Consider the following 17710-nt stretch of genomic DNA (forward strand, 5'->3'; position numbering starts at 1 on the left):
AATTGCAATCCCCCACCTCATTTAGAGAGAAGGGAACTGCAGGGTTTTCAACTGCCACTACTATGAGAACTCCTTGACCTGGTGGCCCATCCACTACATGGTCGCCAGAGCAAAGAGGAGGTACTTTCATAGATTTTCATTGTCCGAGCCACAATGCAAAGCATGTGCATCAATGACATCCGTTTTTTTTACAGAAACCAACTGCTGCCTTTGAAGTTTCAAATGCCTGGCATATGAAATACACATTTCACACCCTCAGGATTCAGGATTCATCTGTATTGTCAGTGTATCCTCTCCACCAGTAGCCCTATCAGGCAGATGTTGATCTTTAAATGTGGCAGGTGGTCCTCAACCATGATGGTGGAGGTGATGGAGCAAGGACTTTACACGACATTTCACATTTCTAGAAAAGGGGGAAGCTTGCCTATGTGTTTTACTAACAAGTAATCCGAGTGCAACTAAAGTGGAAAATAAACTGCACATGCGTCAGCTGCATGACGTCTTAACGCTTGGAGGGAAAACTTTGCTTCTGCGCAATAGCATTTAAAATGGCCGCATTAGAACTCATGTGCTAAGCATCAGTTTTTGCTCCCTTGGTCTTACAGCGCTGGGATGCTCAAGAGTAGCCGTGCGCTATAGAAGAGGGTATTCATTCATTCATTCATCTGCTTTGCTGAAACTAAACTGCGTTATATACTAAATGCTAATGCATAAATAGTCTTTATAAGTAAATGGGATTAGAATATAGATAGGTGGTATACAGTGAAATCATTTTATTTGGATCTAATACTTTGTCTTTTTGACCTCTCTATTAGTTTGTATTTGGGCCTCTTAGAATGCTAAGGTCTGATAACCACGTGAATGGTGGGACATGCACAAGAGAGACCACTCTGGAGCAATGAGCTCAAGTCTTGGGACTCGTCCAAGGACATCTAGTAGACAAACACTGCGAACCAGCTGAACATCTTGAAGATTCGATGAACAACTGTGAAATCGTATACATTGTTGTCACATAACGTTTTCAAATATGGGTGGGAAATAAAGCTTGGGAGAACAAATTAATGGGCTGTAACTTAAAACAATAAGCTGTTCTTAAACTTAGCATGGTGTGATGATCATCCCCTCAGCGTGTCCAATCAGAATTAGGAATTTCATAAGGTTGAAATATTTACGGGTTAAACATGCCATTAAGAACGTATAATTGGGGTAGTTGGTTAGTTTAGGGGGTCAGTCGCTACCAGAGCGCTGTAAGACAGAGATGCTGTCTGAATGCTGATCGAATACCTGATGAAGCAGACTCAGAATTTTACAAGAAAATTAGAATTAGAAGAATATTGTGGAAGAATTGAGGAGGTAATAGAATTAGAAGAAGATTGCAGAAGAATGGAGGCGGTAATAGGTTTAGAAGAAGGTCGCGGAAGAACAGAGGAGAAAGTTAGTATCAGAGAGGGGTGAGACGCAGGCGTCGAATCCAATAGTGGTCATCTGTTCTGTCCTATCCTGTCCAGAAGAACCTGTAACCTGAATTTCTTTAAGAGGCCCTTAACTCTTGGGTCATGGGGTCTAATTTTCTCACCATCCTTGGTAAATATAAATCTGTGTATTTTGTCCATGTGCTTTCTCTCTCTGACCTCTTTTTCCTAAGGCACTGTTATTGTGAAAATGTAAATAATTTGCTAGATAGATTCTACTTCCTCTGAAAGATGGAGTTATCACTTTAATATGTTTTGCTCTTTATGATTAATTTAGATAAACATTTAACATTTTCCTGAGTCTGTGGTCTTTCAATAAGAAATCAGTTAAATGAGACCAAAGTCATTGGTCATCAACTCTAATCAACTAAAATAGATCCATGTATATTGAAAGGGCGTGCATTAAATAAGGATTTTAGTCAGATAAGCAAATGACGTATGAATTCAGCCCTATAAATTGATCCCCAGCGGTGCTCACTGGCCTATATTGTGTGAGTGTGTTTATGGGCCCAAATAAGTATTTAGTGATAGATGTCCTCAGGTTGATAAGCAAATGACGTATGAATTCAGCCCTATAAATTGATCCCCAGCGGTGCTCACTGGCCTATATTGTGTGAGTGTGTTTATGGGACCAAATGAGTATTTAGTGATAGATGTCCTCAGGTTGGTGGCCCTAGGGATCAGAGTCAACAGTCTCAACCAACCTGATGGATTGGATGGCGAGCTACAACAATGTAAGTGTGCCCTCAAGTAACTTATGATCCCTAAATTTGGCATCCGGTCTCAGCCATGGCGGTGAAGGCCAGAGTCTCCACTGACCTGACGGACCGATGAGTCAGCCATAGCACTTTAAGTGGGCCTCTAAATACCTCATATCTCTCTTACTAAGATTTCTGGCACATGCTTTGTACTGTCCTGGTACCTTTTCCTAGGACTGTTTATTCTTCTGGAGGAGCCATGTCCTTTAAAATTAACAGAATGTTCCAGGAAAACAATAATTTACACAGTAATAATATATTTTAGCATCTGATCCTTGAACCCAGGGATCCTTTTCGCCCATCCCTTTACCTCCTAATGCTTCAAGGTTGCTGAATACCAATTAGCCCACTTGTCCAATTATTTGCTCAAGTGTTTAGCTTACACAGTATCAGCCAAGGTATCTTTGCTTGAACAAACTCTAGTAAGCACTCCTGAGGACTCAGATAGCTTGTTACAACATGCCATTCTTTAATTCATTTCCGTACCTGGGATTCCAGGAGAACCAGAAGCTCCATCTTTGCCATCTCTCCCATCCCTGCCATTAAGTCCTGGTGGACCTGGCACTGCTGGGCACATGTTTGGCAAGGGCTCTGAAGATACATCACATGAATGGAACAGAAACATAATTGCCACCAGGGCGCTCGAACTGATGTGGTTATGCATCGCTGCAGCCGAGAACCAATGTATATACCAGTCTTCAACCAGCTTGGACCACTATTTGAAAGTAAATGTCTGGCGTTTTGTTTGCCACTTATTGTAGGTGGGACCAGTTTGTAAGTGTTTTCATTACTTCAAGATTATGAAACTGAAAGACAAGGAGAGAACATTATTGTATTCAGTATAAAGTGAGATAAGGTAAGCTTCTAGTTATTTATCCAAAGACAGAAACAAAGGAACATTATCATTTTCGTAGCACGACTAGCCAAGTATAACACATGTCAAAGTCATCACCTGTGTATTTGTAATGAAATTCAGGAAGTTACAGATGTGGGTTACCAGCTGCTTCTCACTTTGCAAAGCACCCTTGTGTATGTTTAAATGTTGATTGAGCCTGACTCATCTGTACAGCTTCCATTTTATGATATCCTCATTCCTCTGTCCTCATCCCTTTGTCATATTCATCACCCCCTACTTCTCATCACTATTTCTCATCCATCATTTTACTTTTCATTCATACTTTTCATCCATAATCTCGACTTCACATCCATCATCCCTACTACTCACCCTTACTTCTCATCCATCATCGTTACTTCTCACCCCTAATTCTCAGCCATCATCCCTACTTCTCATCTTTGCTTCTCATCTCTAGTTTTCCTTCTTACATCTCATCCATTATCTCTACTTCTCATCCGTCATCCCTACTTCCCATCCTTCATCTTCACTTCTCATCCCTACATCTCAACGATCATCCCTACTTCTAATCCATCATCCCGACCTCTCAGCCACCATCCTTACTTCTCATCCCTACTTCTCAGCCCTGCTTCTAATCTCTACATCACATCCATTATCCCTATTTATCATCCATTATACCCACTTGTCATCCCTAATCCTCATCCATCATTCTTAATTCTCATCCTTACTTTTCACACATCATCCCTACTTCTCAGTCATCATTCCTACTCCTCATTCATCACCTCTGCTTCTCATCCCTGTTTCTCATCCATCATCCCTAATTATCATCCATCACCCCTACGTTTCATCCGTAATTCTCACACCTGCTTCTCATTCCTACTTCTCATCCATTATCCCTACTTCTCATCCATCACCCCTTCTTCTCATCAATGATTTTTACTTCTCATCCATCATCCCTGCTTTTCATCCATCACATGTACTTCTCAGTCCTACTTCTCACCCAGCATAGCTTCTTCTTATCCAGCATCCTTACTTCTCACTTATCATCCCTACTTCTCATCTATCACCTCTACTTCTCATCCATCATACATTATCCCAAGGTATCATCCTTACTTCCCATGCATCCTCCACTATCCCTACTTTTCATCCATTATTGATCATCCCTACTAATCATCCATCATCCCTACTTATCATCCATCATCCCTACTTATCATCCGTCACCCATACTTGATGCAACCTTCTCTCTTAACTCTGATTGGCTGTTACTAACCAATCAGTATCAAGGAGTGGTTCAAAACATTGAAAGTGGTATGAGTGAGGAATGAGGAATTAGAGGTAGGGATGAGGGATGAAATCTAGGGATGAGAAGTAGTGATAATGGATGAATTGCCGGGATGATGGATAGGGGAGGGGTAAAATGTACTATTCCTAATCTAGTCAGTGCAACAGTAGGGAAAGTGTTGGGTTGCAGAGGGGTAACATTTGCTATTACCATTCAAGTCAATTAAACAGTAGGGAAAGTATTGGATTTCGGAGGGGTAAAATGTACTGTACCCACTCCAGCCAGTGCAACAGTAGGGAAAGTTTGGATTGTGGAGGGGTAAAATTTACTGTTCCTAGTCCAATCAGTCAAACAGTAGGAAAAGTGTTGGATTGCAGAGGGGTAACATCTACTATTCCTACTACAGTCACTGCAACAATAGGGAAAGAGTTGGGTTACGGAGTGGTAAAAATTACTATTCCCATTCCATTTAGTACAAGAGTAGGGAAAATGTTGGATGGTAAATGGCTATACTTTAGTACTCCCAATGTACTCTGGGCAACATTGGAAACAAAGAAATTCACTTCAACAAAATAAAATAAATTCAAAACTATAATTATTAGCTAAAAAATATAAATATGTAAATATAAAAAACTGTATATATATATATATATATATATTTTAAAAAACAGTATATATATATATATATTTTAAAAATAAACAAATTAAATATTATTACAATGTTTGATAGATATCATAAAGTAATAGAATTATTATTTCGTTAAAAACACCAAACTATGGGCCTGATTAAGATGGTGCTTGTGAGAAGGTGGCCTTGTATATGCCGTCCATTAATTACAGTGGGCACCCTGTACTAATCCACACGACCCTTATGATGTATGAAGTCAAAGATAACCTTATTGAAAGCTATCCTAGTGGTAGCTATGGAGAGAAGCCTTCATGCTTAATCTTGAGGGAATGTAAAGCGGCTTGTTTTACCAGAATATCACCTCCTGAATGACTAAATGAAAGGAGAACCGCACAGTAGTTATATGAAAATATGTATTTATTAATATAACACTCTCTACTATTCTCTACATGAGAATAGAACATTAAGCACACAATACTGGATCAATAGAACAGTCGTAAGTAGCACAATATACAGCGGGCTTCAGGGGGAGACCGAACCATATACTAAAAAAATTATATAAAAATCACAACTTCAATAGACACAGTGCCTAGAGCACGTAGAATCGCTGGGACCCCAAGAAACCACCAAGGCAGTGACACAAGGAGCCCATGGAGGACTGGTGCAGTGAGGAAACACGACCGTGTGCTCCGTACAACTCTATGACAAAGTCGCGGTTGCAAAGTTACAGTTTAAGGACACTTCTAGGAGGACTTAAAACAAACCCCTTGGAACATCAGACCATCTAGAGCCAACCCACCAGTGAGTACTGAGGTACCCTTGTTACCTATTCCAGAGGAGCCGGGTGCATAGGGGTCAAGTGGTGTCGAGAACCTTTGTCGTTGTCAATGGAGTGCTGGAGAGAAGTACTGCTGCGGTGAAGGTGAAAAGTGTCCGGTGGAATCCAAGCCTGGATCCTGGAAGGAAGGAACCTGAAAGCAGAGGGGACAGAGTCTGGCTCACGTCAGGTGACCAGGGGCTCAGTAGTTGAATGCCACTGATGTCGGGTGCTTCAGATGCGATGAGGGAATGCTAGACTCTGCAGCGACACAAACCAGGAGGCGTCGAGGATGGCCAGGATCTGGAGGTTATCTGTCCCACAAAAGATGTTGAGTGCTAAGGGGTCGGTGTCCGACTGGAGCACCAATCAAGCCTTGGCCAATGCAACCCACGCAGGAGGACAAACAGGTTACAGTGTGGACCAGCAAGGTCCAGGGGACTCTCCAAGCAATGGAGAGTCAGGGCACATCTGGAGCAACCAGGAAATCTGAAAAACAAACAAGGTGATCCTTGCCAGGACCCACAGGGCAACAGGCCAGGAGTCACAAGGAGACCTCAAGCAAGTTAGCGTAGTACCAGCCCACGGAGCACTCAGTGTGAGGAGGCCAGAGTTCTTCTGTGGACATACTGCTCGGGGTCAGGACTAAACGGAGTCCAATGCACAAGCTAGGGAATTGCCAACAAGCATATCCACTTGCAAATGTATGCAGTGCACAGGGGTTCAGTCACGCAGTCCCCATGAGGGATACTGGCATGAGGGACTTTTGGAAACCCACCTTCTGTGTTCCTGAAATCTTCGGAGTCCTCAGGAGCTCAGGAGCAGCAAGCCAGTCAGACGCGCTTAGGTGCCTGCTAGTGCAGGGGAGTAACTCTTTTACTCCAAGGGAGATTCTTCAGTCATCCAGTATTGTGCAGACAGTCGAAGTATTTGATTTCTTCTTGGTAGAATCTTGTCCAGGTAAAATCTAAAGTCCTGGAGCCAGGTAACCCACTTTATACTCACGGGAAAGGGTTGTACAGTTTCAGTGGATCCTCCTAGGGGAGGCGCAGGACAAAGGGGTTGCTACACCCATGTCCTTGTTCAGTTTTGCGCTAGAGCAGGAGCCAATGGCTCCTAAAACTGGTTTGAGCTGGACTATGCACAGGGACACCAAATGTGTCCCCAGTGCAGACATTCTGGCACTCTCAGAGTACACGCACCAAGCCCCAATACACTGAACTCTGTCTGGGAGGTGGTTACACCTCCCTGTAACAGGATACCTATTGTCATGCCTTCCTCTGCTTGAGCTTGGCTCAGCAGCTGGAGGGCAGAAATGTGTCTGTGGCTGGCAGCATCCATTTTGTGCTGCCCGGGTCGAGAAAGCCGGTACCAGGTAGAACAGTGACCCACGAAGGTTACTTCTGAAGGGTGAAATTATACCTCCCACACCAGTTACTGGTGTGGAGGTATGATTCCAAGGTGTTTGACACCAAAAACAACATGTTTCTATGCAGCGGTTTTTAAGTTAGCATTTACCGCAAGGCTATAATGCAACTTAACCTATATGTCTGGCTGCATCACAGACAACCCTGGAGAATGGTCTCCTCTCTCGTAAAACCCAGTACCCTGCCTTCAGAATTGATAAGGCCTGCCTTAGGGTTGACTGATTTTTTTAAGTGTAGTGATGTAGATAGATATAGTGAAGCTATAAACTAAGTAGGTGGTGCAAGCACCAGCTTACACAAGTTGCTGTAGCAGACCTGTTGTGTCATTTTGAATGGCCTCTCATGGGTGGCATAATACATGCTTCAGTCCATGGGAGGCCTCTGGGGTACCTATGCCCTGGGTATATGTGTACCATATACTAGGGACTGATAAGGTTACCCCAGTATCCAATTTGGAGTGTACCTAAAGTACATACATAGGCTGTGGGGTTTTAGGTTTAAACCTATAATAACTGATAAAACACCACTGAAAGAAAAATAGCCCTCACCGGTGAAAACATATAAACACTGAAAAAACACCTGGACAACCACAAACTAAATGCCATTCAAAGAAAGGAAAAGAAGAGTGAAAGAGTCTTTTTTTTCTTCCTGAAGGGGTCAATACAATGTAACTTTGTTATACAAGCTAGTAGTAAGAAAGACTGGCTAACATTATTCTGCTTGAGTTTTGTTCTTTAGGGATGCCACTTAAATATTGTTTCTTCTTCCTTTTACTTTTTCAGTTTTGTGGCCTTTGGTCTAAAGATGCAGGGTTTAGTTTCATGTTTTAGGTCTAGTTTAATTATTTTATAAACTGTAGAGAATCAGGAAATATCAATTTGATTCTTTCACTGATAGGTAAAATGGCTGGTTTCATAAACATCTTTCCTAAATGTCATCACATTTACCCACAGAGAGTGGGTAAAAACCCTTAATACATCAGACCATAGTTTCTAGTGGGTCAGTATTGATAGTAGGTGAATTACCAACACTTCAGGCTTTAAACATGCAATGCACGGTATAGTGAAAAGTATATATATCACCAAGCAACATGACAACAGACTTTTGGAAAACATAGAATGCAGTGTTACTTGTGGTGCTCTGCAAAATAGGTTCTTTCCAAGTTCAACAAAGATTGGAGTGATAATGTTTGTATTTGCAGTGATTCAGCTACGTATACAAAAAAGTTGTGTGATGACCGTCAAAATTGATACCCGAGCTGAAGTGATTCCCTGTAGTAGATCCTTGCCACTTGTTAGATGGTATGTTGAAAGCATCTTTCAATCTTAAGAGGTAATGAGGGATGCTATTGACTTTTTAGTCCATTCTGGTGCACTGTTTTCTTATGTACAGAAACTAAAACGCAAATATTTATCATTTCGTGCTTTATATGGCATCAAAGAAAGAGTCATCCCAGCTGTGTCCCTTAGATGATGGTTCTCAGCCCAATGGGCTATGAATGCTGAGAGGGACTTTTCACAGAAGTTTACATGGGAAGGAAAGGGCGAGCGCACATGACCCAAAGACTCACTGAAGAAGTATTGTATGGTGTACTACAATAAGATTAATTTGCAAAAATCTATTTGGACCTCATATACACTATAAGTACACTGTCTATATACCATGTTCTTTCAGTGCAGAAAACAAGCAATAAAAAAAGCGAAACATTCCATAAATACCGTAAAAACACTTTATCTGTTGTTTTTAGTGGCACGAAAATGTGTAACCATTGATAACAACTGTTTTTTAAGATATTGAAAACACTGTAAAAACTCCACCAGAATTTACCAAAAATAGAAACTGAAAACAGGAAAGCCTATACATACATAACAATTTAAGGGAGAAAGCAGATAGACTGGGGTCCTGAATAGCAGGATCCCATTCAGAGTAGTCCAAAACCAGTGAGTTATCAGTAAAAAGTGGGGGTAACCATAAGAAGCAGATAGTACTTTCCTACAGGGGTGGGACCACCACCATCTGGGCATCGGTGGCTGGCCCTGTGACATCGGCCCCGGCAGGTTCCCCCACCGCATTACGATGCAGAGTGCGGAGGCATCTGGCGGTGGGACTGTCCACCGCGCTTTCAACGGGTAATCCCTTCATTAGGAACAGTGCCTGCTCTGGCATCGCCATAGGGGTTACAATGTCTCTTTCCGCCTGCCCTTTCATGGCACTCTGCCCGCCATGAAAAGGCAGGCAGGAAGTGACTTTGGGGGACCCCTTCCCTCTGGCCCACTGCTATGGGGCCTGGGGCACTTATGGTGCCCCCCTAACCATCCCTGCACCGTGTGGCAGGCACTGCGTGGTGCCTGTCACAGGGTACAGGAATGTTTACAAACATGCCTCTTAGCAGTGAGGCTTGTGCTGCAGCACTTTTTCGGGCAACAGCAGAAGCCTCAATGCTAAGAGGCATGTTTGTGACAGCCTCCCCGGCGGTCCGATCGTAATTTGCCTGGCGCGACCGCCGACTCCCTGCCAGCCGGTCCCATTTAAACAATGATGGAGGTTGGATGCATGTCCTTCTGCCATCAGATTCAGCCCCTATATTCTCACTATAAGAACAAGCAATAAATACATTCTTATTTAAATTGAGAGTGGTGCAACACAATTATCACCTACAATAATAATTTACATATTTTCAATACTATTTTACAATGTATTACTTAATTAACTTTTCAACCTATAACTCTACAAACTACACAACACAGCTTAAACATTTTAAAAAAACGTATATCATTCACACATTCCACATAATTAGCATATATTACATTATTATTAATATTTATCAAAAACAAAAAGAATTATATTTAATTACCTTTCCAATCTTTATCCATACAAAGCAAAGAACCCACGCCTAACATTTAAAATTAAAATATATTAATGCCATAATCTACATATTTAATTATCAAATACATTTTTTAAAATAATTAACTAATAATAAATCATATTTAATGACCTTCCCACCCTTTACCACTAGAAATGCAACAACTCACACCTAATATATATTAAATGATATCTTAATTACACATTTTACATACAAATGTATTATTTAAATAAATATTTAAAATGAACATAATTTTTTAAGTAATATAACAAATTACCTACTCACCCTTTATCCATAAAAAAACAACACACTCCCCCAATAATATACTAAATCATGCAGTTTACCTAGTTAATTACTAATCAACGTATTGATATAAATAAAACATTCATTAATAATTAATTAAATACATTTCCCACCTCCCACCCCTACAAAACCTTCAACGCACACCTAAAACGTAATTTTACAACAAAATAAATTACACAATTAACATAGTTATCAATTAAATATTTAATAATATTTAAACATTAATTATTAGTTATGATTCATTTATTTCCACCCTAACCCTACAAAACCCACAACCCACACCTAAACTTAATTAAAAAAAAATTACACAATTAGAATACATATTTATTATTTGACTAATTAATATTAATTAAAAAGGCATTATTACTTCATTATAATTAATTTACTTCCCACCCTATTCCCCTACAAAACCCACAACCCACGCCCAAAATGTAACTTTAAAAAATGAATTACACAATTAACATAATTAATCATCAATTAAATAATTCATATTAAAAAAACTTTGAATATTGCTTCATTATAAATGACTACCCACCCTATACCCCAATAAAACCCACAATACACATAAAAGTCAATAAGAAATAAATAATTACACAATTAACGTAATTATCAACTAAACTATTAATATGAATTTAAAAACAATGTATTCATTAATTATAATTAAGGGTCCCTGTTTTCCGCTTTTACTGATTTTTACAGATAAATACAGACAGAAAACCATTTATTTTCCTGTATGTATTTATTTTTAAATGTGGATAAAAACGGAAGTTGGATTGTTTTTGAGTGATTCAAATGGTGTCAGTCATGGCTGCCAGGCCGTTAGCTGTGCAGATTGACAGGCAAGGGGATTAAAAAAAATAGTGATTTTAGTAAAGAGCCTTAATTAGCAGTAGATTTGTACAACCTTAATACAAAAATGTACATATTTTCTAATAAGGGCATATTTTACCATCTGAGTGGGTATATATCATTGAAAGCTGTCAGGCGTTCCGGCACAAGTGTACATTAACTGGTTAAATAAATGCAGAAATATACACATTTCAGCTTCATTTTTTCACAAAACCTAAAATAAATATGGATAAATACAGGTGAAATTAGCAATAAAATAAATATGGATAAATACAGAAGGAAAAGACAAAAATATAAATACCATAAAACCGGGAGTCCTAATTATAATTAATTTACTTTCCACGTTGTACCCGTATAAACCCCACAACCCGCTCCGGCATTAAGAATCACAAAAATTTATTATTAACTACTAAAAGTGTAACAACTGTATTAAAAATATAAACAATAGCTATACAATAAATTTATAACACATACTTTGAACATATATACTAAAATATATATCAATAATTTAAAAACGATATTAAAAACAACTATATTTTTGGAAACAATATTAATAATTTCCATAATTTTTTAATTGATATAACTTACCTTAAAATCGATATTCTTGATGACGATATTTCTATATCGCAATATTATAGACACAATATGTTGGTATGAAGATTTTTTTATATTTTGTCTAACTACCAGCCACCAGAGTTCTCGGCTTGGAGACAGGACTTACTGGAGTGGGCGTTGGCAGATAAGCAGCACGTTAAGCGCATCCGAAGGGACGAGCTTGCAGAAGACATACCAATGTAACAGGAATTCCTCTGCTGATAACCCACAGTGAAGGATGCAAAGGGGCACCTTGTAAGGGTATTGGGTGAGTAGATAGTTGATTTAAGGCAGGACTGGTGGGGGGAGAGTACTGCTCCATGGTTTGAGAGAAATTGAACTGTATGTAACTTGACTGCACTAATGACACGGTTGTGTATTGTTATACATGTCTGTTGATAAACCATTAAAAACTCACATAAATACATAGAAAAAAAAGAATAAGCAAGGTATCCTGTTTGCACACTTCCCTCTCCAAAGATATAAATAGCAAGAAGACAGGGTGTCACTTTTGAAATTTGCATTGATAAATGTTTTATTGTATCTAAACCCAGAATAATAATGCTGTATAAACTGTTAAATAAATATTTTGTAAAAAAAATATCTGCAATCACATTTGATGTAGGGGTTTAGAGACCTTAAATTCACAGGGCATGGCTACATTATTCCTTCTGAACTCTTGTGTGATGGCCCTGGAGAATAAGGGCCCGATTACGAGTTTCGGAGTTAAATAAAGTGGGGGGTACGCCACCACCCGCCCACCCGATTATGACTTTAAAGTGGTCTGGCGGTCCCGCTGTGGTGCCTCTTTAAAAGGCAGCGATGCTTTTGGAAAAAAGCACCAAAATGGGAATGCACAACAAGGTTCCTGCATGCCATTGACTCGAAAGTCCATGCCATGCAGGAACTGTTGTGCAAATGGAGGAGGCACAGGGGACCCTGAGGGCCGCCTTTGTTTTCTCTCCACCTTGGTGTACATGGAGGATGAACCTCCAGACACCCCTGCCGAAGAGGAAACTCACAGTATGCTTGGTGGGACTGCGGCAGTCACACATATTGTGGCCCCTGACCGCCACAACACCAACAGGGAACAATGGTTCCCTGGCGGCAAAGGAGGTCCCAGGACGGTCCTGCCACCCAAATTGTAGTGGGCAGTCTGACTGCCGGTGTGGCGGTAGTGTCACAACCATCCCCCTACTAGTCTGGTGGTCCGTGGACCGCCAGTCTCGTAATCAGGGCCTAAGTTTCTGCTTTGCGTTCAAGCAAATGTAGCTGCCTCTGGCATAAAGTTTTATTCTGGCAGCATCTCATGGTGTTATATTATGTTAATAATTATTTATAGAGCACTATACCTAGGCTTTGTGGCATTGTAGAAAACCCAACAAAGGATAATATTAAATGTTAGGGGCCTGATTACAAGTTCAGTGGTCCATGGAACAGCCAAAGCTGTGGTGGAGGTGCGATGGCTGTCATGGACTGCCGCACTAGTGGTCCGTCCGCCGCCGTGCGGTGGTCGGACCATGAGAGGACTGACGCAACAGGGGGAGAGCCACAATTGCCGGTGGTATTGCAGTCGGCCTGTGGCTGCAATATGCTTGGTGGTGCCGCTGCGGCACCGTCAAGCATATTACAAGTTTCCTCCCTGCCTCTCTTTTCAGTGCAGTTAGCCTGCCATGAAAAGGAAGGTGGGGATGAAACAAAGGGATCCCTACAGGGCCCTCTTCTGCCTCAGGGCTTGGAATACATGCAGGGGGGCACATGTGCCCCCATGTTCATGCACTCCCTATTCCTGCATGGCATGGACTTAGCAGTCCATGTTGTCCCCCTCCTGCACCACCAAAGTCATAATCTGGCCATAAGAATTGAGGACTGACACCCAACGAAAAACAATTTGTTGGGTTGAACAGCATTGGGAAACTTGAATCAGTCCTGTTCAATGTAATTTATCAATTAAATATTGACGTTTCAGATGTTTTCTAAAGTTCATTGGGTTGACTTTGAATGAAGTATGAGAAAAATAGTAATACATGTTTCTATGGTCTGATCACCGAAAGTGGTATTGCAGGGTATGGCGGGCCCACTAAGCATATTGCGTCCTCCTGACTGCCACAACCTCACCAGGGAACGGTGGTTCCGTAGCAGCTGAGGCCAGGATATGGCGGTCGTACTGCCCTAGTTGTAATAGGGAGGTTGGGAGATCACTGTGTCCCCATGAGTCTGGCGATCAACCCTCATAATTGGGCCCTAAATGTGTTGATATGTTTAAGAGTCTTAATAAGGAGGAAACATATTTGAGACTTTAATAATCTTCACGTCTGATAAGAGAACAGTGGCAATGTAATTGCTGATATTACATATAACTTTAGCTACGTGAGGTGAAGATGACATTATCTTAGTATATAGTAATGAATTGCAGATAGTGGGGGCTTGTTTTGTTAATAGAAGCTCTGTTTACAAGCAATTAGGTTTTTGAAGGTTATTAGCCATTGAGTTCATGAAAGAAAGTTCACTAATGCCGATGCTGAGATATCCAGAGCTAGCTTTAAATAGGCTGCGAGAGATCATTTGGGTGTGATCAGCCTCCATGTAGAACTTGGTCCATGAGGCTAGAGGACACAGGTTAAAAAGAGGGGAGGCAGAATAGATCCTTAATTAACACCACAGGATATCCTGTTGGGCTCTGGTGGGACACCTATGGCTTGATTTATTTTGGAGAGAAATGCATGCACCCAAGAGAGATCAGTGCCACTTACATCTGCCTTGTTATATCATGATGTTGGAATTGTATGGTCAACAATATCAAATGCTGCTGAAAGGTCGAGCAAAACCAATACCCAAACACCACTGATATCAGCTATTCTTCCAAGATGGTGAAGGACTGGCACAATGACAACATTTGGTACTTCCACTTCAGTGGATTCCAACTTGGAACTAGTTAACAGTTTATTAATTTCTACATGTGTTTGCAAATTGCAGAAGAACAGGGATCTAAGATTGTTTTATCGTTTAGGTAGAAAGCAGGAAATGGGATGAAAGCTGTTATAATTGTCTTTCCCGGCAGTGTTTTTTAGCAATTGCTTAATGTTAGCCACTTTCCAGCTAGATGGATGAGTCTTGTTTGGACAGAGCTCCTAAACAATTGCAGTAGCTCTGTTGTTCGAAAGGGGTCTCCATGGTGAAACTGGACCAAATGGGCGTTTTGCTTCATGTAGATGTATGGATAGAAGTCGTGTGGTGAACCTGAAGGACAGCTACGGCTGAAATCTACCTGCAACTGATTATCTGTAATAGGAATAAAATGGTCCAGTGTCACCACGGAGACCTTTTTTGTAAAAGGCAGAAGCACATTCATTCTGGTATTACATTTTGCTTCTAATTTATTTGGCTTCTGTTGCTCCCCCTAAATTCATGATAATCCCTCAGATTTATACAGCATAAACGTGTGTGGTATAAATCATTCAGATTTGACGTGCCCCGTTGTCTATAATGGTCTTGTTCACAAAGTTAAGTTTCCTCGTAAAAGGTCCAGTTTGTTGATCTTTTCTAACATCACATGTTTGGTCCCAGAAGACAACACCTGAAATATCAGCAAATGTTGACAATTGTTCTCAGAATTATTAACAGTTTTGTTTGGATTCACTTAGACCACTGCAGGTGCGTATGGGCTTTATTGAGGGCAGAATGTTTAATCTAAAAGACTTACTTTCTAATGCACATGTTCATAACTTACATCACATTTTTTAAAATCAATGCTGAATTCACCAGCTCAGAGAACAAAGCCCATGGTATGCACATTTACTGTAACCGCCCTATAGTCCATATTTATTGTCAGCGTCAGGTCCTGGTCTTTATCAAAATACTAATTTCCTCAGATTTCACAGGTGGTCTCCTATTCATTGATCCTTAAGATTTGCAGAGGATGGTAGACATTATTTTGATTGTATTCATCCATGTCCTGTAATGGTGACTGGAACACAACAATAATCTCTGCCAAAAGCATGGTACATTATTAAAGTTTCAAAGACAATATAGATTTTCTTTTGGATTGAGGGCCCTGGGCATTTTACCCAAACATATTTTCATAGACTTTTTATCAGTTTATTTAATCAAAGATACAGTGCAACAGAAAACAGAACTGGCTTTAAAGAGGCTCAAATTTTACTCTTGGAATAAACATTCTTGTCTAATTGATAGCTGTACATGTAATTAGGACTGGACATAATTCAAATTAGGGGCCCTTTACCATGCCTGCATGGATGATGCAAAAAGTTCCATTCCAACGTCACTGCTGATGTTTAGAGCTTTAAATAAATAAACAAAACACATCATTCCCTTCACATGAATCAGTGTTCAGATTTCCAAGCAGCCCTGAATGTCTGACTGAGGGCTTGAATCCCACTCAAGGCTCCAGGAGGCTGTCTACATTTTCTTGGATGTCCCCCGCTATCACTCGGTGTTCTTGGATTACAAGAATTGGAAGTGCTCAGGCAGACCCATGGTGAGGACCCTGGGACCTTGTTTTTGTTTCTAAAAGTGCCCGGGATGGGGACTAGCAGGTCTGGGTAGACCTCCCTTTCTTGTACGGGATAGGAAGATTTGACCAGATCCTTGGTCAGAGCACCAGCAGGACTGGGGGTGGAAGCCCTCATCCCTGTGCTCTGTTCCATGGCCCACTGTGCCAATTTGAGCATGGGGCAGGGACCCACAGGCCCAGGGAGGCATCTCCAGCTTGGCCAGGATAGGAAACTCCAAACGGTTCTGTTCAGCGTCTAGCTGGCCTGGGGTAGAAGACCCTCAGCCCTGGTCTCTCTTCGGTCCGCCGTGTCACAAAGTCCCCAGGAACGGTTCCCGCAGGCCCTGGGAGGTCTCCCCTGCTTCTTTGGGTTCAAAAGCTCTGACTGGCCCTGTGTCAGAGCCCTGGAGTGGAAGACCCCAACACTGTGCTCCATTCTCTTGTCTGCAGTGTCTCAGAGTGCTGCTGATAGGGACTCGGAGACCAGGGGAGGCCTCCCTCCTTTTCTTGGTTCATAAGCTCTAACCAGGCCCCAGGATGAAGCTCCAGTAGACCCAGGGGGTAGAAGACCAAGGCCCTGAGTTCCCTTCTCCAAACCGTCATGACACAAAGTGCCCAGGGCAGGATCCCATAGGCCAAGGAAGGTCTCCCCTGCTTCTCAGAGTTTAGAATCTCTGACCGGGGAGCAGAACAGAGCCCCAGCAGGCTCTGAGTTAGAAATCCCAGTCCCTGAGCTCCCTTCTCCAGCCTGCCACATCTTAAAGTGCCTAGGACAAATTCCCCAGGCCTGGAGAGGCCTACCCTGCTTGTCTATGTTAAGAAGCTGTGACCTTGCCACTGGCCAGAGCCCTGGCAGTCCATGAGGTGGAATAACCCGGCGCTGGGCTCTGTTCCCTTGCCCGCCATGTCTCAAAGTGCCCTGGACAGGGACCCTCAGGCCCAGGGAGGCCTCCCCTCCTTACAAGGAATATTAAGCTCTGACTGGGCCCAGGTCAGAGCTCTATTGGACCCTAGGTTGGAAGCCCCTGCCTCTAGGCTCCCTTTTCCATCCTGCTGTTTTGCAAAGATGATGGGATGAGTTCCTGGTGGACATGGGTGGTCGCCCCTGGTTGTCCCAGTTCAGAAGCACTGACCGGACCACGGGCAGAGCCCTGTAGGGCCCTGGGTTAAAAGACCCTAGCCCTAGGCTCCGCTACTTTGCCAACCATGTAGCAGAGTGCCACTAATGGGGCCCACAGTCCTGGGCTGGCCTCCTCTGCTTATTCAGGATAAGAAGCTCAGGCAAGGCTCTGGAACATAGCTCAGGCTGGTCCTGGGGTGGAAGACCACGGCCCTGCACTCTGTTCCATGG

The 17710-nt window shown here is 41.9% G+C and overlaps 1 protein-coding gene across 5 annotated transcripts in view; it reads right to left on the bottom strand.

Moving 5' to 3' along the window:
* The window catches only part of LOC147711692 (mannose-binding protein C-like), a 115183-nt gene that overhangs the window by 18340 nt on the left and 79133 nt on the right, over nucleotides 1-17710 (bottom strand). For all 5 annotated transcript variants that reach the window (XM_086922406.1, XM_086922408.1, XM_086922407.1 and 2 more), the window contains one exon: nucleotides 2717-3036. In XM_086922406.1, the coding sequence (XP_086778532.1) occupies nucleotides 2717-2894 (178 nt within the window). In that variant the 5' untranslated portion in view covers nucleotides 2895-3036. The remainder of the gene's footprint in view (nucleotides 1-2716; nucleotides 3037-17710) is intronic.

The sequence above is a fragment of the Lissotriton vulgaris genome, chromosome 5 (genome assembly GCF_964263255.1).
Source record: "Lissotriton vulgaris chromosome 5, aLisVul1.2, whole genome shotgun sequence".
In the NCBI taxonomy this organism is placed as follows: domain Eukaryota; kingdom Metazoa; phylum Chordata; class Amphibia; order Caudata; family Salamandridae; genus Lissotriton; species Lissotriton vulgaris.